A 25,950-nucleotide genomic window follows, 5' to 3' on the forward strand; every position below is an offset into this window, starting at 1 on the left:
GAATTATAAAGGGAATCAGATACATATATATATAACTATGGGCACACTTTTATGTGCAGTTAGTTATGGTTAATTTGATGGGTCCAAAAATATAAATTATATAAAAATCCCATACTACTGTGCATTTATAGCTTATCCTAGCATATGCTGAGTAGCAGAAAGGCCAGTAAAACTGAAGATCCGTAGGATCCCGAGACCCTATCACTGCCATCCGTATCATCGATATAGGTCTGCTTAGTTCCGCTGCAAAATCGTCTGCAAGTCTTGCAGCTATATATTTTCTTATCATAGAACTTCCTGCCGATCAGCGCAGAGCATCCCAATTCCGGTGACCAAAAGCAGCAATACGCTTTTATTTTCCCTATTAGACGATACATGGGTAAACAATTGACTGGCCCAATTTACGAAGGACTCACGAGTTGCAATAAAGTGGTCTGGCAGGCAATCCGGATAAGTATTTTTCCATTCTCCAAAATTTTCCTCAATGGCGGAGTCATCTTCGAAATGGCAATAGTAATCAGTGTTGGTACGAAAGTTCTTTTCACTTGAACAATTTGCGCAAACCGGAAATGCAATTTCATGATCGGCTATGCAATCAAATAGAAATAGTTTTAAATTAAATAAAATTTTATTAATTCATTTACCTGAAGAGAAAGGCGTTGTGGAAGTATGGTAAATTTTTACGTTTATCGGTTTCCCGCACTTGAGAGCCAAGCAAATGTAAACTAGCAATACAAAAAATTTCATTTCATAATTTATATAATAAACAGAGTCAATTATTTTTAAAAAATGTCTGTTTCCGTTAATTTGACAATTTGATCTTCGCCTAACATGCTTGGCAGTTTATGAAATTTTTGAAGCTGAGGAGTTTGTAGTGTGATTCATTGGTTTCCGGATTACTAGAAGAAATAGATTTATTTTTAAGTTTTTTTAGCACAATATTTGAGTATGATTGTAGGGCTACACCTAGTGAGCAGCCCTACCAAATCCACAGTTCGGAAATAAGCATTGCAATTATGAACCCATATTCCGGAATCTTATTGCTTCCCACTGAGTCGTCGGAATATTTCAATCCGGAACAAGATGCCCTGCAAGTATCGCAATAATCGGAGCTTTTATCGAACAAAAGCCTTCCGATGACAGCTGAACATCCCGATTTCGGCGACCAAAAGCAGCAATAGTTTTTAACTTCACCTATTATAGGGAATTTGGAATGTTTTTACCTATATCTAACTTATGTAACTCTTTAACTTACCATTGATAACGTAATCCTTTGGCACACAATGCACATATTTATCATCTGTCTCGCCAAACTTATTTTCCACCTGTCTTTCATCTTCGAAATGGCATGTAAATCCTGTATTTTTATGCACGTTTTTTATGTTTGTACAATTTCCACAAATGGGAAAACCTTGGTTATGGTCAGCTGTGTGAAAAAAATTTAAAACTCAAATCAAAATTTAACTTTGATTTACAATTACCTGTATTGTAGAACTTTCGAATGCCCTTTTCAAATGTTGAATTTACTGAAATGGCAACTTCGCAAACAAAAGAGAGTGTGTAAAGTATAATTAATTTAAATTTCATTTTTTGTATTATTTTTGAAAAAAAAAACATGAATAATAGTAATATGTAGTTCGAAGCCTACTTGAAGGTAAGCTTTAATTTTAACAACAAAAATAATGTATTTTCATTCACTTTATTCAATAAATTTAACGTTATTTATGCTCGAAACTTTATTTATTTTATTTTTATATTTTGCTATAATTTTAAACTTCCTTGCAGGCGTTGTTGCTTTATTAGGAAATAACACGATATGACTATCCAAAAGAAGTAGGTCGTTATCACTAGGTAAAGAACTTAAGGATAAACTAAACATTAAATCTATTATTTAGTTGAACTTACCACAAATAAAGATTATTAAAATCCAGTAAAGGATCGAGTACGTTTGTCCATAGTTCACATACGTATTTATTTTCAGTGCACACGTTATTGAGGCATAAATGATTATGAAGATCAAGTAAGATGCCTCGATAATTATGTAACTCCAGATGGGTAGGAGAGACCCCTAAAAATTATCAATAAATTTATTTATTATTATAATCAATGCAAGTTCATTAATTACCACTAGCACGGAGTAAGATAAACACAGAGATGCCAGCATATGGAATAGTCCCCAAAGAAGATTAAACCAGTCTGGAATTTAGCAAATACATACAAATTTTAGTAAATGGATTTACTTTCATATTTGGTCTTTTACCCGACGCCTGAGCAAAGCTATAAGGATCCTTCAATCCTGTAATATATAGTTAAAAACTTATTTGGAAAGCACTTAGTAGTTATTTACGAAAAAACTCCACCAGGTGTGCGGCACAGAGGAAAAGCGTGAAAAACGCTATAACTGTGCATCCAATTCGCAGTTTCATACAAAAACAGAAATTTTCCGCTCGCCACATTTCATCAAACAATTGTTTGTATTTACATGTACTTTATTTTTAATGACGATAAATCCAATGCTACAGTTGCAGTTGTAAATAAATCCTTAAAAAAAATCCTTATATACTAAGTTGTAAAGTTATTTTCTTATTAGTTATTACTCCAATCCCTCCACCATATTTTCAGTTGCCCCTGGTTTTAATTGCCGATAGTACGAATATACTATGTACATGAAATACGTTGTCAGTGCTAAAAACAAACAAGTTATTTACTTTTTTTTATGTACTACACTTTATCCTACTTAGTCATAGAAGCACGTAAATCCAATAGGTTAAATTGTGCCAAATACTCTCATTTATAATTAAATTCGAGCCCAATGATGCTGAAGTAAAACTGAAAATAAGAAAGTAGACTGCCTGAAATGCTTGAAAGAATAGAGTGGTCCAAAACAGCCAACCATATTGCTAAATACATTTATTTTGTAAAAAATCACCTTTATTATTATTATGTACATACCGATATGATTGCAAATATTAGCATGACCGATGCCAAGATATTTAACAAATCTGGAGCCATTTGTATCACAGTGTAGAGACCTTGTTCTGGGTAATAAAAAGAATTTATTGAATTTTATTGAATCGTTGAATTTGCTTAGTTACCTGGGAATTTGTCCTGCATTTCTCTGAAATAGGTTCCTGTCAAAGCACTAACTTTAATGCGAAATATTTATACCAATGTGAATATATATTTACTATTTAAACAAAGCAGAATATAGTCAATGTTCATGCCAGCCAAAAAAATTCCAGCCAATGCAATCAGTATACATCCCATTTTTTTTTTGACGTTTTGACAGGAAATGCAAATAAGTTGTTCTGCATAATAATTTTATTAACTTATATTTTGAATATATATTATTATGCGTATATTTTAAATTATCAAAACAATTCTTTGTTAATTTCTATATACAAGATACGAGATTTTTTATGAACCACAAGTCGTATATGTAATTTATGTACATTGCGGAACTTTTAGGCCCAGATGCTGGCGCCAAATTCAAACGAAATTGCCTTCACATTTTCCGCCATATCTTTTTTATTATGGTATTAACGTTTTTGCATAATCACAACTTAAGCAATCTGTATTATGGCCTCATTAGCATTAGCCTAGAATTTCCAGCCCGATGTGTGTCGTGTTTGTCAGGCACGCGTGGAATCGTTTTCAGTTCTCATCAAGATGCTAATGAAATTATAAAGAAAATTGAGTCTGCCATATTATCACAGCAAAAGCATCATCCTATCACTTGGTGAACATGTGGTAGAGAGCACGAAAAGCTATTGCTTTTCATCATTTTAAAATTCAATTTCGCTGATCTCCATTTCATTTTTAAGGACATCCTCTCATTTATCCACACAAACTGGTCTGAATTCATCTGGATGCGTTTTTACATAATAATACGTGTAGACCTTGAGCACACAAAATAAATCGATGCCTGAAAAGCTGGAGCATAACTTACGAGAATAGAGATTTTAAATATAAATGTTTTACCCAACGTCACTAAATTCACGAAGACATAAATAATCGCATAGACAGCACTTTTGAAGAACGGATTGCGAACATTAATCAAAGCATTGAAGACGATGTAGTAGGATATCATATGAACGATGAACATGGCCATCCAGACGAAAACGATCCTTAAGTACTTCTGAAAGGAATTTTATTAGAATAGATATAGGATAAGTGTTTTTCTCACCGTCATAACAGAGACCAGCAGGATAACTGCAGCTGCGATCATCAGGGCTATATGAAATACATTGAACCACTTCGCATATACATCAGTCTTGAGTGCTGTTGATTGGGCTTAGCTATTAGTTCTCAAAAATTCTATTTTCCGACTTTTCCAACTCACTGTTCGTGTATATAACCTCATCCACAGTGGTTCCTGCGTTAATGAACCCGAAAAACAGTGTGTAGAATGCAACTATGATGCATCCAGATGTCAGCGAAATGCAAAAGCAAAATTCTTGTGTGACCAGCTTTCTTAAAAATGGCATCAAAAATAGGAAAAATACGTTGCTATAAATTTTAGAAAATACAGTTCCATGTTTGACAAATAATGCCAACCGCTTTCAACTTTAAAACTCCATAAACTTCAACTTTCTTTACATCAGCTGGGGAACGTGAATTGCTGCATCTCCTCTGGTTTTAGGTCACTGCAGTCTGTCATTTTCAACAAAGTTTCGAACGACCTCGACCTCCCACGGAAACTTTAGCCTTTCGGAAAAGTTAGACAAAGTCCCTTGGTCTCCATTTTTTTTGCACAATTTCCACTGAGCAAAGTCAAACTGCTGCCTTTTTCCTTGCCTAATGCGTTAATTGAAAGTAGCAGCCGTCTAAAAATTATGTTTTCAATAGACTGGAAAATAGGGTTTGGGATTATTAAAGAAAACTTGCATCATGGACTTACTTAAAGCGAGTGTTAAAGAGGACTTATTTTAGCAGAAGTTCACTAATTTAAACTTAGTTCAATCAGTGACAAAATATGTTGCAAAGTGAGCTTAAATTCCATAAATTGCCAATTAACCCCCAATTAAAAAAGATTTTATTGGCAAACAAGAATTGATTATGTGGCTCAAAGGCAATATTTCATGGAAATGTTAAGACGAAGCCTAATAAGACAATATTATATGGTGGTTAACTAATGAGCCTAATCAGATTAGTGTATTGTTTTCCCAGACTTGATTATCAGGGTGCACCATATGGTTGCTTTACTTTTGATTGATTGCAGCATCAATTTATTTGTCATCAATGCCAACATGTTGGTGTTGATGCCCCATTAAATGTCAGAAAAAACAGAAAATAGAGTAAGTTCAATAAAAGGCCATGTCACATATCACAAGCCCCGCTCGAAGCTCCTGGCCAATACACAGATCGATGGAATCTCTTTCATCCACTTCCAGCAGCCACTGGCAGCTCATCTATCATCATTGCCACGAGTCCTTTCTATCCGGGAATGCTTCCACAGTATCCTGTATCCTCTCTGCCCTCGTTTGGCACCCTGTCACCCCATCCCTGCCGTATTTATAGCATCTTAATTGAATTTCAATTTTCAATTTCGCTTTTAATTGAATTCAATGAAAAAGTGTCGATGAGACGGTATTCAGCATGGTCCCATCCCCATCACCATCCATCCATACTCCATTCCCTGCACTTGTTGTTGATGCTGTTTATTCAGCTGCCAGTTGAGCACCGCCTGGCTGCCTCTTGATGGCGCCATTCACGCCACAAAGCGTCCCGTCCCCACTGAGCTTCCAGCACTCAGAAAAAAATCCTTACGTTCCTGGACATCAAATATCAAATTAGCCATATTATAGCGGTTTCCGTAAAAAAATAAAGCGATGAAAATGTTATATTAAATTTTGTTATAATTTTAAATGAAAGTCTATCATTAGTTTTTTCTGTGTACCTTCGAAATAGGAACCAAACACCTAAAAACTAATTGTTTTCTAAAATTGCTGCTCCAATCATCTATCAACAGCAACATTCACTTGGTTCTAAATATGATTTTACCCATTACTTTTCAAATAGAAAAGTATTCGTTGATAAGTATTTAACAGGTAGATTAGAATATATCTTTCCGTCCGTATAAAGGGATACAAAATTCAAAAAGGTTTTGATTTTATTATTGTATTGTAATATTATTGTACTATTTGTTTCTTACCATCTTATATTGTTATGGCAATCATATTGTGAAATTTCTCCATCGCACTGCCGCTATCTTAGTAAAGGGTATCTGATAGTCGAGGAAATTGAGTTTATCGTTCGCTCTTCTTTTATATTGCTTATTATTAGTTTTAATACTTATTATTAATATTTTTTTATATTATGTATTTTAAATGTATTGTACTCCCTTAGGATATACTTGATTTTTGAACAGGCCCCTCTTTTTTCACAGTGCACATTTAGGTGTACTAAAACGACCAACAATTGGCTGGATGTGATTGCGCTCATATTTTGCACTCTGATTGGTTTGTGATTGACTGAAAAGTTGTAAACTGATTCGACTGTGGGCAAGTGTGTACCAATGCCAGATAAACAAACCAATTTCGGTGGTTAATGGGTTCAGCAATAAAACACCCAATAGTTGACCCCCCACACTCGAGGGGTCATAATTGCGGTCGGTGGTGTTTGATGTTTTACAACGATAATTTAATCACAGCACTTGCAGTGATAGAAGGAAAAGACCTTGGGTTTTCCCACCAGTCAGCACCTTAAATTTCCATTAAGAATTCCAGAATAATGTCGACATGTGCCACATACATCATAAGGCCGTTGGAAAAAAATCTGTCACCACCGAAGCGAATCACACAAATAGAAATTCAAATGAATGCAACTTGCATGCGAAATGAGAATTCCCGTGCAGAGGCATCTCTGAAAAATAGCACAGCATCGTCTGGAATTTGTATCTGTATCTGTATCTGAATCTGGGTATCTATCTGCACGTTGAATCTGCATTTTGCTGCCGGTCTGGCTTATTATGCGACCACCATTCCTCAGTGTCATCTGTTTATGAGTTGGCATTCATCATCGTGTCATCGTATGTGAATATGAGGCTCAACCGATATGAGATTTGTGCCACTCAACACAAGACGAAATATCCCCAACAATAGACCCTTTTCCAAAATTTGCATTCTGCGGTTGAAGGCGACAACAAGAGGGTGTCTTTCAATTTTCCAACCAATTCTTTCTTTCCGCGAAAATTGGCCCCCAAAGAAAAGCCGAGCAAAAATAGCAACCAGCAAGAAGATGTATGCAAATTACTTTGACAGTGAATTCGCACCCGGAGCAATGTCAGCGTTTTATTGCTAAAATATGCACATTACGAATCCAGATTAGAGAGTTGTACATAGATCTTGATAGATCTGGGAAAACTCAACTTAGCATAGACAAAATATATCCGCGTTTAATGGCAAATTTATGGCGAATTGGTCTAAATTCAATCAAGAGGTAATTTGTAATCGATGTGCAAATTGAGTGAGTTATGGGATGAAAGATGTACTTCTTCATCTTTTTGTTTCACTCCTTAAAAGTCATCTGTACCATCGATTATTTCCCTTAATAATATTTATAATTTTCTAAAAATAGAGTGTAGAAACTAAAAAGGGACAATCCACTGGAACACCACACACTATTTGGTCATTACAAAAATGGAAACCTTGAGCGTTTTGGGTCTCATAGTTGATTGGCTTGCGTGCCCTAGAAGCGAAATAAAGGTAACAAGATGCCAAAACACACGTGCAAAAAACAGTCAGCCAACTCAACTAAAGGATACCTCGTACACAATAAATAGGAACCATTTTAAAGTATTGAATTGTGAAATGATTTCATTAAAGTTGCTAGTGCTTTACCTTTTTATCTTTAGTTATGAAAAACATTCTATCAAAATATGTAACATACCCCTTTTTCGCAATGATTACCGTGAAAAAAAGTGTCAAGCCAGGCGAATGGGCAAAGAATGGCTAAAAGAGCTGGCTGGAAAATAAGTTTTCGATGTCAACGGCAGACTGTTGAGTTGACTGGCTACGGCTTTTGTCTTAGCCATGACATTATTTACGAGCATCGTGCCAGCGACACGCACAGAAAACCAAATAACCAGCTGCGTTCTTGGCCATAAGGAAAAGGCGATGCTGGGCAACCAGGAGAATAGGGAATACGTGTGTCCCACGGGCACGACTTCGTTGGCACGTCTATTACCTTAAGCGTCTGTTGCCAATTTGGATTCCTCTTTTTTCCAGCCACCACATGGCCAAGGGCCACACCCCACAGCCCTCCTTCGCATTGACTGCACCTTGATTAATGCGCTGCCAGGACACGGTATCCTTTCAGTTTTGCCATTAGCAAATGGGGTGGCTACGGGCATTTCTTTTGTTTCCGTTTTCGTTGTTATATTGTCACCGATTTGTTCGGTTGTAGCTTATTTTCATCTGCCCAATGGACTATTATTTATTCGAGCCAGGTGTTGATGGTTTGTGCCAGGGAAGCTGATGTGATAAAAGTAAGATGAAGCTGTTAAATTAGGTATGATAACAGCATTTAAATAAATAATAGAAGAAGCTACGTTTATATCTTGTTGTACACATTGATTGATTAGGTATTTATAACAATTCGACGTATTTCAAAAAATTAAATAAATAATTTAAATAATAATCTGAAATAAGATGGAAAAGTATAAAGCTATAAACATATTTTCCAACCATATAAGGACTTGAAATGTATCTTCCGCTTGTTCGTGTGAATGGTTGTCTCGGGAAAACATAAAAACCCATCAAATATACTTTCGCTTGGAATGGGCCATAAAATCAAAGTGAATGCAAACAAATCGACCGGAGCGTAGATCCTCTGACTAAACCCCTAGAAAATGTGGCTCCAAAGGGAATCCACTGCAAGGCCTCGTGCTGAAATAACCAACTTTGGAATACTTGCGGAGGGACATGGAACATGGCCTGGTGTTCTGGTGTCTGCCATTTGCCAGCTGCTTGCCATGCGGCCCACGATTCAGCGCATAAAAGCTTGTAATTCCTGTCTCAGCCCGAAGGATGTAATTTGCAATGTTGCAGCAGGTGGCAGCAGCGGTTGCAACTTGGAGTGGCTGTCAGGCATGTGCGGCATCTGCAGCCACTGCAGGTTGCATTTTGTTGCATTTTATGTTGGGCCGACGGGTCGTATGTGCAATATTTTTCGCAACTCCAACGCCCACGGCCAATGGTGTTGCATGCTTTCAGGCTGCCTTATAGCCAAGAAGGAAAGTATTTTCAAAATTTCAATACAGCAGCTGGGCCAAATGTTTGCTAAATTAATGGAAACTGGCAGTAGCTAACGAGCCAGAGAAAATATAAATGGGCGTGAGGTATATAGCTAAAAAGTGCAGCACAGATTTAAAGTTTATGCAGAGCTGCATACTCACAAAAAAATATGTATTTTGTGTCTGCAAAACTCGGTGCATTTTCAATTAACAGTTGTGGAAAAACTGTCAAAACCGCAATACGTAAATCATTGAAAATTAAATGCTAAATTATATATTTATTTCGTGCATATTACGGACCAAGCGGAAAAATATTGAATATTTTATTAAATGTCTCGGATTGCATTTCGGATGGTCTCTTGAATATTAAAACGCCACTCATGGTGGAAACAGGAATCCATTGAATAACCCTCGAATGAAACAAAGGACACTTGAAATCCTTCTCGGATTCCTGTCTTCCCCTTATACCCCTTAAATACCTGGCCATTGATCACACAAACGAAATGGGAAAAAGTCTAGATCATTAAGTCCAAATCACCTCAAAGCTTCTTGCTCTGAGTCTCAACATTCTATATCTTGTAAAAAGCCTTGTAAAATGACTGCAACTTAATTTTACTACATACGGTATTCTAGTAATGTATATGACTAAAGTAGAGTATCGTATGGTTTCCCACATCGATTTAAATCATATTTCCCGCCCGCCGGATTGAGATTTCCTCCATGTGCTGCTGGGCTGCAGTTTCGCGTGGCCCGTTTCAGGAACTGTTTTATTACTAAGCCGTTTACCCAATAGCTTAACACGGAGGATGGATGCGAGCCATCTTTCGCTACGGTTCAGGGCTGCTCTGCAACTTTAATGCGATGACGGTCCACATGAAAATTCGTTGGCAACGAACTCAATCTTCCTAATCACCTGGTCCCTCCCCCATCTCAACCAGGATGCCAGGATCCTTGGATGCCAGGATGCCCTGACAATGTGTCCGCACTAGTGTTGTGTCGTTCGTGAACGAACGAACTAAATTGAACTATTCACCAAACTGAACGAACGAACTAGGTCTGCCTTTATAGTTCAATATAGTTCGATAGTTCAATTTAGTTCACTTAGTTCAATATAGTTCACTTAGTTCACGTCGTTCATTTTGATCTCTTACCCTGATCGTTCGTTCGTTGTTCACTTAGTTCGATAGGTCGGTCTGAGTTCACTTAGTTCGATAGGTTGGTCTTAGTTCATTTAGTTCGAAAGTTCGCTTATCGAATAAGCTGATTAATTTTCGAATACATTTAAAACTACGGCTTACAAGTTTGTGCGTATCTATGGCTTCAAAACGAAAGCATAGCAAAGTTTGGAATTTCTTTGATTCAGTGGATGAGAAGAGTGCTAAATGCAAATACTGCAAAACTGTGCTTAGTGTGGCTGGTGGATCGCAAGGAAACTTATCGCGTCACCTTAAAAATAACCACCCAGCAGCTTTGGAGGAAACAAAGCGCCAAACCAATGAAAGCCGACAGGAAGCAAATGTAAACATAATATTTTGATTTATTCATTTAAGTAGGCTTACTAAATTCTTGATTTCTTTTAACATAGACTCCTCAGATAATTGGACCCCAACAGCAAGTAATAACTTCGTTCATTCAACGACCACCGGCTGCCGGGAAAGCTGAGAAAATTGATAGGCAACTAGTTCGTATGATTGCAAAAGGTCATCATGCATTGCGAATTGTAGAAGAGCCTGATTTCAAGCAGCTCATAGATGATGTGTCTAATTGCCCCGGATACAAGATGCCCACTCGAAAAACGCTGTCCAACGTGCTTCTTCCAAAGCTTCGGGACGAAATTGTTGGTAGCGTCAAAGAAAAAATGGAGCTGGCATCTGCAGTTTGTTTGACAACGGATTGTTGGACCTCTCTTGCAAATGAAAGTTATATTGCTGTTACAGCTCATTTTATTGAGAGTGAGGCAACTGTTATGAGCTCACATATGATTGCTCGCATGCAATTGAATAAATAATATTAATTTTCAATGACAGCATTGTATGAAATAAATTCATAACATTTTTTTTTTTTGAAGCACCTTTAAGCAAGTTTAAAAAATGAACGATTGAACTAAATGAACGACCTAGTTCATTGATTTTAAACGAACGAACGAACTTATTCCTCAAATTGAACTAGGATTACCCAACACTAGTCCGCACATACTTAATCGCACATATGTGTAGGATGGGGAATCCGTTGCGGATTTCAGCGCTTCAGGTGCGGGATGACATAAAATCTATGCCGAAAGCTTTGGCAAATGTCGCCTTTGCTGTCGTTGTCATCGTGTCTTCGTCTAGGTTGTCTGCAACTGTTTCACTTAAGTCGCTTTATTTTTTATGAGTCAACGCACTAGGGTGATACAATTTGATTGAATAAAAAATTAAACTTAAAGCTTTGAATGAAAGCCGAGTTGAAAATAGAGTTTATTCAAATGCCCGTTTGTTCTGTTGCATCTAACATTCCAATAGAATACAAATATCGATTCACTCTAATGCACACTAATACACTTACACACTCACACACAAGAGCATCTGTCACTCTGCAGCTGTGTGTGTGTGTTTGCTGGCGCTTATAAAAACACAGATACAAACATATACGCTTACACATCCAGGACCTCGGTTCGTGTCCAAAGAATTTCTGTTTAATTGCGGAGAATAAACAAGTGAAGGCAGCTCCATTCGCCATATAACGTGGTACTGTATGCGGTCCTGTCCTCTGCCGTTTGCCACTCGACTTATTTTATCCTGCCTGTGGCTTTTCCTAAATTTTTCACTCACTCCTCGTACGAGAATCCTTAACCTAATGCGCTGTCGACAAGGCGTTTAAGTGTGGTTCGCCATTTTTATAGCTCACCCAGCAGTTTGTTATGTATATTTAATACCAAATTCCCTACTTATAAATAATAATGCAGTACAAGAGGATTTTTTGTGCTCTTTCCTTTCAGATTTCTTGGATAAAATGCTTAAAAATTATATTCATAAATATAATGCTGAGCTACTAAACATTTTATTCTTCCGCATTCAATTTTAAGCTTGTTGGTTGAATAAAACCTTATTCTTATTCCAGTCTTTAAATATAAATGCATTTCAAGCCAGTTTATAGACTTTCCTTTCTTTAATGCCTAATGGCTTATGTTTCCTGCTTAAATGTATTAAATAAAAGAAAGTTGAAAAGAGAAATCCATTAAAGTGGATGTTTTTTATTCTTAGCTACTGGGAACTCCAATAAAAACGAAATGGTCGAAGCTCAAAATTATTACCTTCCATAAACAATTTTTAAGTATTAAGAAAAGAGGACCCCTCAGAAATGTTTCCACATTCATTGGGCCCATAATTTGCGGGAAAGTCCCACTTTTTTGACCAATTGACTTTCCACTTTTCTGTTTTTTTTTCCTTGAGAACTCCCCAACTTTGTTATATTGATTTATTGGATCGCCTTGTTTGAGCCGATAATTCCACTCTGTGCGAAGGGTAGAAATCAATTCAGCTGGCAGACAAAAAAATTGAAGTTACCAGAACACATCTATAAATAGACTAATCTGTTGCCAAATATCCACTGGGCCTGGCTTATCTGGCACGTCGGTGGCCATAAATAAATCAAACACTTTAACACCGTCAATTAGCGGGCTATAAATCCGTGCGTATCGATTTACAAATTGTACAAAAAAGCAATATGCTAATTTCGTTTCGAGGGTAATTGTAGTGCGTGTACTTTCATCAACTGTCTGTTGATTTATAAACGCCATGGGCGTGTATTGATACTATTTTCCCTTAATGACAGCCATGTAAATATATAGGTACATATAAGCATGTTTAACTGCCTCGATTTCAATTTTGTGACAGCATTTAATGGAACCTTAAACAACATGTGCAGTCAAAAAGCATTCAGGTTTGACTTTTATTTTCTACATATCGATTAAGTTATTTCTGTTGCAGCCAAAGGTGATATGTGATTCCATATTGCATATAACACACACACTTTGGCTCGTGACAGCTCAATTAAGTTTCTTTTCAAAGACAATTGTCTGTGAAATTGAAAGGAGGTGGAATGCCATGGATGTGGGGTCTTTTTGCACAGTATTCGATTTCCGGCGTGGGCGTCTGTGAAATGTATGCCAATGTTAAATATCAAATTTAAATGCCAGACGGTCAGGCGTTTCCTTCGGTGGGCGGACAATTAATTCTCTCTCAAAGGAGCCGCCCATCATCGTACGTACGACCATAAGAACCATAAGAACTTCAGAAATCGCCAGGAGGCAGCTGAACTTTGGCCCGGCACGAAGCAATTAAGATTATGGATTTATGCGAGTCTTAATAAATTCAGGAAATAGCTGAGAATTAAATTACCGCAGTTAATTGGCCTGCATAAGCACACAAATGTGCACTAAAATTATTGCATATACTGAAGAATAAGTTAGGTGATTGTTTTTTCAACTTTAAGTTCCTATAACTCAAGATTCATGCTTCAGGCAGTTTTCTGTGGAATATTATTAATATAATTATATATGCAGTGTTACTTATTAATTTTATAAATATTATACCAATTTATTCAAGGCTTAGTATATTACTTATCGTTGGCCCATCTTTTTACAAAGACACGATTACCTTACGGATGCTAATACACCCATCTTCTGTCCACTTTTTCAGCTGAGGACATCCACCTAAACGATTTATACACCCGCTACCGCCAGAGGCTCCGCAAGTCGCTCTTCAGATCGGGATTGTTAACTTCGCTGCTGGCATGTGTTGTGTCCATAATAATTGGCATCGTTTACGACCAGGTGAGCTTTTACCACACTTAGATTGCCTGAAATGGCTCACCAAGCAAAGGCACAGAAAAAAAATTCTTTAAATAAAATCATTGTTCTAAAAGATTTACAAGATATAATGATTTATTTTTGTCAAATATTTTTTTTCTTAGTTTTAGCAATATTTAAGAAATATTACTTTGCTAGCAAAAATTTCCAACTAATTATATTTCTCTCTGTTTTGCTTGTGGCTTTCTCAGCACCTGGTGCAGACGATGCTCTTAGTCCTGGCTGCCCTAGTCTCGGGCTCCATTCTCACGGCCCTGCAGTTCCCGGCGGTGCTGAGCTCCCCGGCCGCCGCCTTGGCCTTCGCCATCGTCACCACCTTCTCGCTGGGCACCATTGCGGCCATCACCGGAGACGAACTGGCTCCCCTGCCCATGTACGCCCTCTTCCTGGTAAGTCCAAGTCCGGTGCAATGCCACTCCCCGGGGGGATTATGCTACTTATGGCTCTCTCCTCAGTGCATCCACTCCATGCTGCCCATTTCGTGGCCCGTCTCCGTGGTCCTGGCTCTATTCATGACCGCCATTCACATCGTTTACCGCATCGGCACAAGTCCCGACTACGCGCCCAATTTGCCAATGGTAAGTCCACCGCCATTTATTTGCTTTTCCCATAGATCCCCATGAATGTTGGCCAAAGACCAGCAATGGGATTAGTTTCCATATGATGGGAGATTACCATTATGACCATGGAAGATGCGAAGTGGGGATTATTCCGCGAATCGACGGGGACAATTAATTGGAGGGCATTGGGGAGCACAATCCACATTTGGTTTCAATAGCTATTATTTTATAATACTCAAAGTAGTTTATACTGAATTTAAAAAAAAAAAAGGGACATAAGACAGTTACAGAATATTTTTCGGTTGTTCTGTTAACATTGCTATTACTTGCATCCTTTCTGGTTTATTATTTTCCGAAGATAAATAGCCAAAGGTACATTTAAGTTACATGCCACTGAGGAATATACATTGTTTTCTCATACTAAGATTGTAGTATATTAAACAAAATATTAACTGAGCTCCCATTAATCCAGTGGAAAAACAACAGCCAAATGGCATTTCTCTGCGTAATGCAATTTTTTCACTTTTTCCCTTTTGCTACAACTATTTAATTTAATTGCACCAGCTGGGCGAGAAATAATTTGTTCTCCAGCTCGTTTCAATTCCCCCTACTCCACAACTTTCCCAATGGGTTCCCACTGGTTCCTGCCAATCCGGAATCCCCTGCTCCTTGATTTGTTAATTAGGTTGCATCGCGTTTTTTGCCGCGATGCAGGGACACAAGGATAATTGCCATCTCGGGTTAGACACTCATTATTTATGGAACGTGCTCACCCGCTCTTGTATTTGTACTATACATACATACACATATATCCCGCCGCTCTTAGCTCTTCGGGGAGATTGTGATGCTGGCCAGCGCCTCCGTTTCCGGTCTCTACTACCGCATCATGTCGGACGCAGCCCACAACCGGACCGTGGACGGAACCAGGACGGGAATCGAGCAGCGCGTGAAGCTCGAGTGCGAGCGGGAGCAGCAGGAGCAGCTGCTCCTCAGCGTCATTCCCGCCTACATCGCCGCCGAGGTGGGTATATTAATTAACAAAAATTAATAAATACGTTACTAAAATATTAACAATTAAACGAAAGGAAGTCGACTGTCATTTCAATAAGTACTTTTTTTCTGAAATATATTTAATACAAATATTTAATATTTTTATTTGGCATTACATTAATATTTTAAATTATAATCAATTTTAACGGAATTTAATTATGTTGTATTATGTGCCATCTGTATTTTCGTGTCACTGGGGCGTATACGTAATATAAAAGTAATCGTTATACTGTTGCTTCTTCGTCCTTCGCAGGTGAAGCGCAGCATCATGCTGAAAATGGCGGATGCCTGTCAGAGAGCCGGAGGACAGGCGTCCACCTCGGCCACCCGGTTCCATGAGCTCCACGTCCAGCGGCACACGAATGTCACCATTCTGTTCGCTGATATTGTCAACTTCACGCCCCTTTCAAGTTCCCTGACGGCCAGCGATTTGGTGAAGACCCTGAACGATCTGTTTGGACGATTCGATCAAATAGCGCAGGTAAGCTAGATGGTGTAATGGAGCTAGAGGTCATAATATTGAGCAGAAAAAGGATCCAGTTTCCTATGTATGGTATAATGTGTTTAATGAATGCTTTAGAGACATGCATTTAATATAATAATTCTTATAATAAATTAGATTTTATTATAGAAATTATTTACACTTGTATTAAACTCTTTTACATGAACATGAAACAGTGCGACATGTGTAACCACTCCACATGGTAAATAGTAATTAATTGCTCCATTCCCGCAGGAGAACCAATGCCTACGCATCAAGATCCTGGGGGATTGTTATTACTGTGTGTCCGGCCTGCCCATTTCCCGGCCCCAACATGCAACCAACTGTGTCAACATGGGCCTGCAGATGATCGATGCCATCAGGTGAGTGGGTTTTCGCGTGGCCATCGCTTTTGGCTCTTTTGCATCCGATTCAGACGGTTTGGCTTGGCTTGGTTCGGTTTGGGTTTGGGTTTGGGTGGTGGGCAGTGACTGTTGGTAATGCAAACATTTGCATTGGACCCGTCATCGGGTGTACGACTTGTTTGTCTTTCGCTCCTGGCCGTCCTTTGAGCTTCAGTCGGAGCTGCTTTGGCCAAGGCCATTTGACACCGTGATTGTTGGCTTTGCGGCTAGCTAAATCTTTGTTAACTGGGCCAGGAATCGTCCTTTGTTTGCTTAGTTTTGCACTTTGGTTGCAAAACTTGGCAAAGAGTGATTAAAGCTTAAGTTAATAGGAGGTGTAAGGAGGAGGTGTGTAGGAGGAAACTTAGATATTCCAGTTGGAGTCACATTCCGAATTCCTCGTTTTATAGATGACCATTAAAAACGTATTATGCAATAAAGGCACACGAACGAGATGAGCCCAAAAAAAGAAGCGAATTCCAAAGAGAAACATCATAAAATACAATAAACAATATCGACACAAAGGCCATTTTATTACACGCGAGATTTTATGCACAAGTGGCCTCAGGACGAAAAGGATCCACTCATTTTGGCTTTTGCCATTTTTATTGCTCTCTGTGCTTATTTCTCATTTCTATTGTTTATTTTTCTCCGCTGGCCTTCCTTTATTCCATTGCCTTTCGGTTCCAGATCCGTGGCCCTTTAATCTTTGCTCTTAAGTTGGCTTTGTTCCTCCCGCAAACTTGGTCAAAAAGCTGCTCCTACTGTTGACTTTCGTCGTGCTTAACAAGCCGCCAGGGAAAATGCCAAAAGTTTTTGAGCCGAAAAGGCAACATTCATTAAATTATGAATTGCATCTTCGTTTGGTCGCAAAGCCAGGACAATATGAAACTTTAATATCGCCCCCATCGACTTGCCCCAAAATGTATGCCACGAATTTCGTCGCAAAGTCATTTGTGTTTTTATTTTTTTTTCTTTTTTTCTTTTAGCTCGGAAAATATTTACACAAATTATGCAGCTCAATCAAAATTGGTTAAACTTTCTGTTTCCCGAAAACTTTGGCACTCCGAAATTCAAAGAGATCCCAAATCCGGATCGAAAATCAGTTTCCTTGTTTGTCCTGTTTTGCGGCCATATCCATATCCTGCTCGCCAAATGGCCAGGAAGGGCACAAGCAAATAAAAGCCTGAAGGACTCCCAAGTGATTTGACCTTCGATGCGGCTCATTTGACCCGACGGCAGGCCAAGGAAAACGCTGGTTAAAGTTAATAAGTCAAGAACTTGTTGTCGGCCGACAGTCGCTTTCTAGCCACTTTCTGTGGGACTAGACTTTCTGCTAGGAAGCACCTTCGCACCTTGAATACACTTAAAATATTTATTGCAACTATCAGTTGACATTTTATTGGTCGATGTTCTTGATCATCAGATATCCGTTACTATATCTTTACTATAATCTTTTTAAATATCTCTAGAAATTAGCAAGATAGACAGATAGAACAGAATCTGCCTGCTTAATCTCTAGCCCTTTCTAGCCCTTGCAGCTCCCAAGATATTTTAGTTTATACGGACAAGCATACGAACAGACGGACATGTTAAGATTGATCGTCACTATATATGCGTGGAATGCTTCCCTTTACCTGTAATTCATTTTAGAATATTTTTTTTTTGAGCTACACGTATTTCTCAGTGTACCTATAAGTAGAGCTTTGCCGCTATCCACCGTCGGATTCCCCATATCATACTCGTCCATCAGGCTGGAGTGGAGTCGACGTGGTCCGCTTGTGTTTTATGGGCCATAAAATTGTTAATACGACGGCGGCAACTAGCCCGTAGTTGTGTGCGCATATCCTTATATCCTTATATCCTTTGTGCTGCCTGCATTGTTTGTTTGCCCTTCGTTCCTCATTTCATTCCCACTCGCTTATTCCGGCAGACACGTGCGTGAGGCGACCGGCATAAATGTCGACATGCGAATTGGCATCCACACTGGCAACGTACTCTGCGGCGTCCTTGGCCTACGCAAGTGGCAATTTGATGTTTGGAGCGACGACGTTACATTGGCCAACCACATGGAGAGCGGCGGTGTCGCTGGGTAAGTGTGTGTGTATACACTGGAGGAAATGTTTGCAAGCATATATAATAAAAGAATATATTATAATATATATATAAATTTGTATTATATCTTGGTATTTTATAATTGAAATGCTGTATTATTTATATTTAAATAATATTTAGATATTATTTATCTTAAAAACCAATGTATCTTAAAACCAAACTGTCTAAATATTGAATAACTATAATATTCCTCTATCAAGCAGATTAAATAAAATCCTGCAGATGGAAAGGAATCAATTATTTCAGCTTCTCACATAATTAAGATATAATTTCAAATTGTAACTAAGACTTTTTGAGCAGTGTGTGCGAGCGTTTCTTTCATTCCGCCAAGGTGCTTGTACGAATGACAAAGCTGATGAGCGAGGCGAACAAAAATAAATAAACAAAACGCGGAGCCAGCGGGTGTTGAAAGTGGGCTGGAAAAGTGGGCGGGAGGCGCCTCTAATGGCTGTGGCATTGCAAAGCGAGTCAAGTACTCGTAATGGCAAGTTAAATTAGCCTCGACGTGGTCCCAATTAAACGGGTTTCAGTTCAAGTTTTGCACAATATTCAAAGTGCTGCAACTCGAAAAAGAACCAAAAAGTTAGCAGGGAATTTTTGTATTAATGAATACCTACATTTGTTCAATTTTAATTAAATGTTTGTGCCGCATATGAAGCTGAAGAATTTCAAATGACTTTCATTGTTCAGCCCAAATTTCAGTACATTTTCGCATTAATGCGGTGGTAATTGGTTTTTTTTTTAATTCTTTGTGAAAAAGAAATGCATGACGTCGCATTCAAATATTTTTAATACAAAAATTTCACCGTCCATTTAAATCCAATTTAACAGCCAAGCATTTACGTGTAATTAAATTTAAAATATGTTCCAGCTCTGCTTAATTCTTTTGCCCGGAAATTCCGTATGTTTGCTTGGCAAATACCAAAGTCTGAAGCTCTTAGCCCGCTTTCACCAGTTTACTTTCATACTTTCACAAACAAACAAGTTTCTTTTGGTTTATTCATTTCGCGTAGCTAAGCCGCACACTCGAGTCCTTCGGCTGAATGCTAGCTGAAAATGCTGAAATGTTTTCTATTATCTTACCTGCGGTCACACACGCAGACTTCAATTATTTGGAATTGAATTGAATTGAAATGCTACAGTCAATGAGCCGGAAAACACTCAGACGCCTCAATTCGTTCTTCATGCACGAATTGCTCTTCCTCAGCAAAAATATATACAAATTTGCGTAACATATAGGGTAAATGACAGTAGGCAGTGCCAGGATAATTTATTTTGCCTAAAACTGTATATGTGTGTACACTGGAAAAATATATACAAATATATAAATATAAATATATAAAAAAATATATACAAAGTAGATAGCAAATTCAAGCTTGAAAAAGGTTTCTAATATATTCATCCTATTCAAGAATATTTAAAATATTAAGGTTTTCCTAATTGAAAATATAAAACAATGAAAAGATACAAAGATACATACAAGTAGATACAAATATAAAACAATGAAAAGATACAAAAATACATACAAGTAGATTGCTCATACACCCTGTAAGCCTGCCAGCATTGAACATAATTTTTCATGTGTACGTTTATCCTGCAGGCGCGTCCACATCACGAAGCAAACTTTGGACTTCCTGGGCGACAAGTTCGAGGTGGAGCAGGGCGACGGTGGCAATCGAGATGCGTATCTGGCGGATCACAAGGTGGAATCGTATCTCATAGTGCCACCGAAACCAGCATACACATACAGCGTTCCACGGGTGGTGGAGTGCATTGAGCAGAACGATCCCAGTCCCACCAACGAGGAGACCAAGGAGATCAAGGAGGCGGATCACTTCCATGAAGCCACCGATGTCGCCGATGGCCTGCTCCCGGTAACTGTGGCTCCACCGCCTGCAATCGTTGACGAGAAGATGTCACCCACCTCGACTAATAGCCAGGAGGCACCTTTGCATGCCCCACTCGCCTCGGCCGCCTCCATGTCCATTAAGGAGCTGTCCGAGGAGGAGGACGAGGCTGATGAGGCCACTGCCGTCACCGAGCCGCTGATGCACAGGGATCGGGATGGCAAGAATGGCAAGGAGCCGAAGGCAAATGGTGGCCATCGCGGCAGTGGTGATTCCGCCGCCTCCGAGTCGGCGGCCAAGTCCGCTGCCCTTTCCCTGCCCGCCGATGATCTGCTCAGTATGAGTGGCTCAGAGAGCGGCATCTCCAACAGCGGAGCCCAGGCGCAATCCTCAAATCCGGCGAGTGTCACACCCACCGCAGCCGCTCCAGCCGGAGGAGTTTCATCCGCCTCCAATAGCTTGACGGTGGCCGAGGCACCGGAGAGATCTCGCCGGAAGTTGTCCGTTCAAGGTGAGCAACTCTTCAACTTATAATAACTTTTCATGGCTTATGGAAATGACATGTGAATATATTAACACTTAATTCATTTAATTTGTTGCTTGAGCTACCCTCTAATTGCCTTTATTTTTAAATGCATCCATCCATCCTGCCATCAATCAAAGGCCGTAATGGGCATTAACACTTCAGTTCTGCTGGCGTTAGCTCTTATTTATGTGTCCGCTTTCCCACCTCCGTTTCGCCCAACCAGGTCTGATGTCCTTCGCCGACAGACGCCGCTCCTCCGGAGCCTTCATCGAAGGGCGAAAGCTGTCCATCCACAGCGGAGAAAGTTTCCGCAGTCATGCGGGTAAGTAGCCCACCACCCACTGCCCCCCAGTTCGCTGGCCATATAAAACGCAACAGTTGAAAATCACTTTCACAAATGAGCTCAGGTTATGCAAAATTTTATCGCTGGCAGGGCAACTTTTGCATCGTAAATTTATCACAGACTGCATTTGTTTGCGGATTGGCCTTTGTGAAAACTTTATCCATGATGGGCATGGAACATGGAGAATGGACCATGGACCATGGACCGCGAACCGTGGAGCAGGGCAATTAAGCTTCTTTGACGAAGCAGCTGGGCTGATTTTTCTCCCTTTTGGTGGTATATAGTACTTGCTGCACGTGAGGCACCATGGAGAACCATGGAGGCAGCACGAGGAGGTCCTGTGCTGGTTTATGAGTTTTAATTTGCCAAGGACATCGAGTGCGGCATGTGGCAAAGTCACTTTGATGGGATTTTTAATGCGAATGGGTGACTTTTAATGAGCTTGTCTGGCTGGCCACCCAATCCCCAAAGCGACTAGCTGAACTGCAAAAACTGTGCTGCTTTTGAGGTGTAATAATGCCAGCGATTTGGGGGAGATTTTTCATTATTAATGGGATCATGGTGGACCGAAATGTTGTCGTAAACTAGTGGGAGCATTTGGTGATCTATTACAATGTCACTTACTTTTACACAATGTAATACTTTTTGAAGCTATTTGGCAAGTGGTTAGGGTCCATTTAAGTTGGTTGGAATATATTTTGATTACTTCATATAGGAACAAAACTTTAATTTTACGTTGAATCCTTTCAGGTCATGTCACACGCAATCGTCCTTCGTCGAAGATGACCAAATATGTGGAGTGCTGGGGGGCAGATCGACCCTTTGCCAATATTGCCGAATCCAAGCTGGTGAAGAACATCGGACTGGCGGTAAGTTAAGGCCAAAATCCAATAAAATTGCCTCTGGATGGGTGGAGTATGGGAAATCAAATTCAAATGGCCAGGAAATATCAGCAAATTGGATGGGGCCAAAGCTGATTGCATGGTCTATAAACTCAAAACAATGGATACATGCTTAAATATCAATAAAAAACTTAATATATTTCAAGCTAAATCATTCATAAGCAGGTTTAATAATTATAAAAGGCTTTCTTTTATTTTTAAAATATTTGTTTCTATTTAATTTTCAATATAAACTTAAACAAAATACTTTATAGGCAATCTTTACTGTACCCTAATGTAAGCCAACTCTATTATGTTGTGTGTCCTTCTCATTTTTGCCCCTTTTCCGTACGCAGAGCATCGCCATGATTGAATCAAATTTACTGCCACCGGAGCGTAAATGTTTCAATTTTAATTTCTTCGGGCCGCCCACGGAGCTGAAGCCGTTCACCATGTGGTACCGCAATACGCCCCGGGAGGCCATGTACCGCGCCCAGCCGGATACGCACTTCCGGTTCGACCTGATATGCGCCTTCGTCCTCTTCCTCTCGCTAGCCGTCGTCCAGCTGATTGTAATCGAATTGTAGGTGAGATCAACTCGCATTAACGACCTCCTCGACTCATCCACGCTCTGTGTTCCTCCACCGGCAGGAACCTGGCCCTCCTTGGATCCCTTCTGGCCAGCTTCGTATCGCTGGCCCTCTTCCTCTACCTGAGCAACATGTCCGTGCCGGACGTGCACGCCTCCACCACGGAGCGAAATGGTCCCGGCCAGGTGGTGGCCAGCAGTCGCTACTTGCGGCTGGCCATGTTCGTCGTGGTCAACATCCTTATTTCGTCCTGCGCGGTGTTCAGTGTGGTAAGTCTTGGCCAAAAGTCCGTTTAACTGACTAGAAGTGGCATTTTATTATACCCATAATTATAATAAAGGTATACCAGTTTCGGTAAAAAGTTTTTGAAACCTAGACAGAAGCGTTCAGTTCAGTTTCTATCTAATGTTAAAGTTTCGGACTTGCACTAGTTAATTAAAGAGTATCTGATAGCCTACAATTATACCATCACTCAAAATAAAAATGTTTAGCAACAAGCTTATGTTTCAAACACGTTTCATTCTCACTGTTAGTAGTCTAAATAATATTGAGTTCAAAACATAATATATTCCCAAAATATATATTTCCAAATCAGTTATGACACCACCTCATAAAAATTATTCTAGATAAACTACACTGTGCCTGACGGGGTAACCAAGGAGCCATCATCCAATCAGACCATCCTGGAGAGCAATTTTTCGAGTGGGTTCGTGAACTCCACCCTGGAGGATGTGCAGCTGTGGGAGATCGACCATGCCATACCCATTGCGCCCGTATTTCTGTATTGCTGCGCCATCAGTTTGGCTGCGATTTCTGCCTTCCTGCGATCTGGATTTATTCTCAAGCTGATTGCCATGCTGGTGGCTGTGATCGCACAGATGAAAGTCCTTGGGTACAGTGATCTCTTTGAGATGTACAACGATGCCAACATCACATGCGGGTAAGGAAAAATACTTATAACAGAAAGATTCTTACTAACTTTGAACTCTACTTTCTGTTTTTGCAGCTTGCCACTTGAGATCAAGGGCTTCCTTTTGCTCCTGGTGATCATCTTGGTGCTTCACACTCTGGATCGCCAGGGTGAATATGTGGCTCGCACAGATTTCCTCTGGAAGGCCAAGTTGAAGGTGGAGCAGGAGGAGGTGGAGACCATGCGTGGCATTAACAAGGTCTAAATGAAACATTTAAAAAATCTAGAAGCGATTGTACTTGAACTCCCTATCTTTAGATTCTGCTGGAGAACATCCTGCCGGCCCATGTGGCCACCCATTTCCTGCATCTGGAACGCTCCACGGAGCTCTACCACGAGAGCTACTCCTGCGTGGCCGTCATGTTCGCCTCCATTCCCAACTACAAGGAGTTCTACGATGAGACGGATGTCAACAAACAGGGCCTGGAGTGCCTGCGTCTGTTGAACGAAATCATTTGTGATTTCGATAAGGTATGTAACTTTAACTTATCTTATTATTATCTTAAAGTTACATCGAGCATGATTCGTGTATGATTCAATCTTGGCTAGATTTTGAGATCAAAATGCTCAAGTTGAGTACGGTTTTTTCTCTGAGTGTTTCACTTCATTTAATAGAATGAGTTATTCCCTTATGATCTTATTAACTATTTTCATTTCCAGCTTCTCTTGAAACCAAAGTTCAGTGGAATCGAAAAGATTAAGACTATAGCGAGCACATATATGTGTGCCTCGGGTTTGCGACCCGGCAAGGAGGATGGCGCTACGGTAGGTGTAATCTTCGCAAGAACTCGCTCTAGATATAATCTGTGTCTATCTCGTCTACTTCATATCTTTCCAATGCTTTCACTAATCCTGTAAATAACATCCTGACTCGATTGTCCAATCTAGTCACGTAGCTTTGCGGTAAGTCTTTAAGGATTTCGTCTTTAAGGTTGTGACAGTCGCATCTCAAGGAGATGATGATGATGAAATGCCCACATTATCAGATCCCATCAGCTTCAAAATTAAATGTATCCAATTGAACCGAAGCAAAAACTCGCCGGAATTCAGTTTAAATTCCAACCTTTTCCCCCAATAAATCCCAATCGACCGAATGTTATTTACTGTTCAAATGGCTTTTAATCGCTTCTAAGCGCTTTAATTAAATTTTTACAACTACCAAACAAAGAGGAAATCAAATCACATTGGCCCAACAAAGGCCAGAGCAGCAGACTAATAAAAAAAGGGTCGCCAAATGAGGGTCGAATGTGGGGCGGGGATTGGGATTAGCTGAATCCGGAAGCAGGAGGCGGAGGAGGTTTCTAGGAGGCGGCAAGAAATGAGGACTAAATCGAATCGGTTCTAACGCATTGCTCCTTTTTTTGTTTTTGTTTTTCCCCATCAAGGACGAGAAGCGCACGGAGGAGCACAACGTGGTCATTTTGGTGGAGTTTGCGATTGCTTTGATGTCCATACTGGACTCGATTAATCGCGAGTCCTTCCAACGATTCCGTCTCCGCATCGGACTCAATCACGGTCCGGTGATTGCCGGCGTGATTGGTGCCCAGAAGCCGCAGTACGACATATGGAGCAACACGGTCAACGTGGCCTCCCGCATGGATTCATGTGGCGTAATGGGACGACTTCAGGTGAGTGGGTATCCTGGACTCCGAAATTATAGTCCTGTATTATTATTTCAGTTTTTTGTTTCAAACATTTTAAAGTAAACTACATACCTTGAATGAAGTGCAGTTAAGAAACATTTACTATTATATTTAATAAACATATTTACACGTTAACTATAATGCCAATTTCAATATATACATAGATGCTGCCATCGAGCTAAACAAAAGTGAACAAACAGGTCCAATGATATAATATTCCCTCATTTTCAAGTGTTAGCTAACATTTCTTGAACGGATTAATAGTTAATAGAGATTTATATAAGACAGAGAAACCCATTGAAGCTAGTCTCATCTTCTGGATGATAACATATCAGTTTACTGGGCACTTGAACAAAAAACCGAGAAATCAGACCGCTTGTGTTCAATGTCCATTTATGTTTGTTTAAGTTCTGAGTTGCATGCTAATTAGTTCATATTCAGTAATGCCATCTGATA

At 39.6% G+C, this 25,950-nt stretch overlaps 7 protein-coding genes across 10 annotated transcripts in view; 2 read left to right on the plus strand and 5 right to left on the minus strand.

The window, feature by feature from the left end:
- LOC116800938 lies at positions 1–779 on the minus strand. The gene is made up of 3 exons (XM_032717678.1): positions 645–779; positions 417–587; positions 1–361 (listed from the first exon to the last, which is right to left on the minus strand). The coding sequence occupies exons 1-3, from the start codon at positions 745–747 to the stop codon at positions 138–140; spliced, it is 498 nt and encodes a 165-aa protein (XP_032573569.1). The 5' UTR covers positions 748–779; the 3' UTR covers positions 1–137.
- The window catches only part of LOC6619425 (adenylate cyclase type 2), a 38,752-nt gene that overhangs the window by 11,729 nt on the left and 1,073 nt on the right, over positions 1–25,950 (plus strand). The window contains exons 3-20 of one of the 2 annotated variants that reach the window (XM_032717675.1): positions 13,915–14,048; positions 14,276–14,473; positions 14,540–14,662; positions 15,471–15,665; positions 15,948–16,175; positions 16,431–16,558; positions 18,513–18,671; positions 20,295–21,052; positions 21,291–21,389; positions 22,161–22,279; positions 22,648–22,874; positions 22,943–23,150; positions 23,508–23,821; positions 23,888–24,050; positions 24,110–24,322; positions 24,512–24,616; positions 24,740–24,754; positions 25,237–25,479. In XM_032717675.1, coding sequence (XP_032573566.1) covers positions 13,915–14,048; positions 14,276–14,473; positions 14,540–14,662; positions 15,471–15,665; positions 15,948–16,175; positions 16,431–16,558; positions 18,513–18,671; positions 20,295–21,052; positions 21,291–21,389; positions 22,161–22,279; positions 22,648–22,874; positions 22,943–23,150; positions 23,508–23,821; positions 23,888–24,050; positions 24,110–24,322; positions 24,512–24,616; positions 24,740–24,754; positions 25,237–25,479 — 3,629 coding nt within the window. The remainder of the gene's footprint in view (positions 1–13,914; positions 14,049–14,275; positions 14,474–14,539; positions 14,663–15,470; positions 15,666–15,947; positions 16,176–16,430; positions 16,559–18,512; positions 18,672–20,294; positions 21,053–21,290; positions 21,390–22,160; positions 22,280–22,647; positions 22,875–22,942; positions 23,151–23,507; positions 23,822–23,887; positions 24,051–24,109; positions 24,323–24,511; positions 24,617–24,739; positions 24,755–25,236; positions 25,480–25,950) is intronic. The other variant, XM_002043604.2, reaches the window with a different exon arrangement.
- On the minus strand, positions 885–1,660 carry LOC6619427. The gene is made up of 3 exons (XM_002043606.2): positions 1,482–1,660; positions 1,256–1,426; positions 885–1,194 (listed from the first exon to the last, which is right to left on the minus strand). The coding sequence occupies exons 1-3, from the start codon at positions 1,615–1,617 to the stop codon at positions 980–982; spliced, it is 522 nt and encodes a 173-aa protein (XP_002043642.2). The 5' UTR covers positions 1,618–1,660; the 3' UTR covers positions 885–979.
- Positions 1,730–2,475, minus strand: LOC116800941. Its single transcript, XM_032717683.1, has 5 exons — positions 2,348–2,475; positions 2,261–2,296; positions 2,126–2,196; positions 1,906–2,068; positions 1,730–1,847 (listed from the first exon to the last, which is right to left on the minus strand). Exons 1-5 carry the CDS (start codon positions 2,454–2,456, stop codon positions 1,762–1,764), a joined length of 465 nt encoding a protein of 154 aa, XP_032573574.1. The 5' UTR covers positions 2,457–2,475; the 3' UTR covers positions 1,730–1,761.
- Positions 2,746–3,296, minus strand: LOC116800940. Its single transcript, XM_032717682.1, has 4 exons — positions 3,189–3,296; positions 3,096–3,131; positions 2,953–3,038; positions 2,746–2,829 (listed from the first exon to the last, which is right to left on the minus strand). The coding sequence occupies exons 1-4, from the start codon at positions 3,265–3,267 to the stop codon at positions 2,788–2,790; spliced, it is 243 nt and encodes an 80-aa protein (XP_032573573.1). The 5' UTR covers positions 3,268–3,296; the 3' UTR covers positions 2,746–2,787.
- On the minus strand, positions 3,388–4,560 carry LOC116800939. 2 transcript variants are annotated; one of them, XM_032717679.1, is made up of 4 exons: positions 4,343–4,560; positions 4,187–4,281; positions 3,982–4,138; positions 3,388–3,925 (listed from the first exon to the last, which is right to left on the minus strand). In XM_032717679.1, exons 1-4 carry the CDS (start codon positions 4,485–4,487, stop codon positions 3,834–3,836), a joined length of 489 nt encoding a protein of 162 aa, XP_032573570.1. In that variant the 5' UTR covers positions 4,488–4,560; the 3' UTR covers positions 3,388–3,833. The 2 variants fall into 2 exon arrangements, with proteins under 2 accessions (XP_032573570.1, XP_032573571.1); XM_032717680.1 differs by having other exon boundaries at positions 3,842–3,933.
- On the plus strand, positions 10,224–11,430 carry LOC116800937 (zinc finger BED domain-containing protein 1-like). Of its 2 annotated transcripts, XR_004361689.1 has the most exons (3): positions 10,224–10,450; positions 10,599–10,753; positions 10,821–11,430. XR_004361689.1 is itself a non-coding variant. In XM_032717676.1 (2 exons), exons 1-2 carry the CDS (start codon positions 10,550–10,552, stop codon positions 11,241–11,243), a joined length of 627 nt encoding a protein of 208 aa, XP_032573567.1. In that variant the 5' UTR covers positions 10,229–10,549; the 3' UTR covers positions 11,244–11,430. The 2 variants fall into 2 exon arrangements, 1 of the variants encoding a protein (XP_032573567.1); XM_032717676.1 differs by having other exon boundaries at positions 10,229–10,753.

The sequence above is a fragment of the Drosophila sechellia genome, chromosome 3L, assembly GCF_004382195.2.
Source record: "Drosophila sechellia strain sech25 chromosome 3L, ASM438219v1, whole genome shotgun sequence".
Classification (NCBI taxonomy): domain Eukaryota; kingdom Metazoa; phylum Arthropoda; class Insecta; order Diptera; family Drosophilidae; genus Drosophila; species Drosophila sechellia.

What these genes read in the sequence shown, in the direction of transcription:
- LOC116800938 (XM_032717678.1), bottom strand. Translation starts at nt 747, where the DNA reads ATGAAATTTTTTGTATTGCTAGTTTACATTTGCTTGGCTCTCAAGTGC. An exon ending in CACAACGCCTTTCTCTTCAG is followed by an intron (nt 588 to 644) that starts GTAAATGAATTA and finishes TTGATTGCATAG; the next exon opens with CCGATCATGAAATTGCATTT. An exon ending in AGACCACTTTATTGCAACTC is followed by an intron (nt 362 to 416) that starts GTGAGTCCTTCG and finishes ATCGTCTAATAG; the next exon opens with GGAAAATAAAAGCGTATTGC.
- LOC6619427 (XM_002043606.2), bottom strand. Translation starts at nt 1,617, where the DNA reads ATGTTTTTTTTTTCAAAAATAATACAAAAAATGAAATTTAAATTAATT. An exon ending in TCGAAAGTTCTACAATACAG is followed by an intron (nt 1,427 to 1,481) that starts GTAATTGTAAAT and finishes TTTTTCACACAG; the next exon opens with CTGACCATAACCAAGGTTTT. An exon ending in AAAGGATTACGTTATCAATG is followed by an intron (nt 1,195 to 1,255) that starts GTAAGTTAAAGA and finishes TCCCTATAATAG; the next exon opens with GTGAAGTTAAAAACTATTGC.
- LOC116800941 (XM_032717683.1), bottom strand. Translation starts at nt 2,456, where the DNA reads ATGTGGCGAGCGGAAAATTTCTGTTTTTGTATGAAACTGCGAATTGGA. An exon ending in ACACCTGGTGGAGTTTTTTC is followed by an intron (nt 2,297 to 2,347) that starts GTAAATAACTAC and finishes TATATATTACAG; the next exon opens with GATTGAAGGATCCTTATAGC. An exon ending in TAGCTTTGCTCAGGCGTCGG is followed by an intron (nt 2,197 to 2,260) that starts GTAAAAGACCAA and finishes GCTAAATTCCAG; the next exon opens with ACTGGTTTAATCTTCTTTGG.
- LOC116800940 (XM_032717682.1), bottom strand. Translation starts at nt 3,267, where the DNA reads ATGGGATGTATACTGATTGCATTGGCTGGAATTTTTTTGGCTGGCATG. An exon ending in TATTCTGCTTTGTTTAAATA is followed by an intron (nt 3,132 to 3,188) that starts GTAAATATATAT and finishes GTGCTTTGACAG; the next exon opens with GAACCTATTTCAGAGAAATG. An exon ending in AATGCAGGACAAATTCCCAG is followed by an intron (nt 3,039 to 3,095) that starts GTAACTAAGCAA and finishes TTTATTACCCAG; the next exon opens with AACAAGGTCTCTACACTGTG.
- LOC116800939 (XM_032717679.1), bottom strand. Translation starts at nt 4,487, where the DNA reads ATGCCATTTTTAAGAAAGCTGGTCACACAAGAATTTTGCTTTTGCATT. An exon ending in TGAGGTTATATACACGAACA is followed by an intron (nt 4,282 to 4,342) that starts GTGAGTTGGAAA and finishes CCCAATCAACAG; the next exon opens with CACTCAAGACTGATGTATAT. An exon ending in CGTGAATTTAGTGACGTTGG is followed by an intron (nt 3,926 to 3,981) that starts GTAAAACATTTA and finishes CCAGCTTTTCAG; the next exon opens with GCATCGATTTATTTTGTGTG.
- LOC116800937 (XM_032717676.1), top strand. Translation starts at nt 10,550, where the DNA reads ATGGCTTCAAAACGAAAGCATAGCAAAGTTTGGAATTTCTTTGATTCA. An exon ending in AAAGCCGACAGGAAGCAAAT is followed by an intron (nt 10,754 to 10,820) that starts GTAAACATAATA and finishes CTTTTAACATAG; the next exon opens with ACTCCTCAGATAATTGGACC.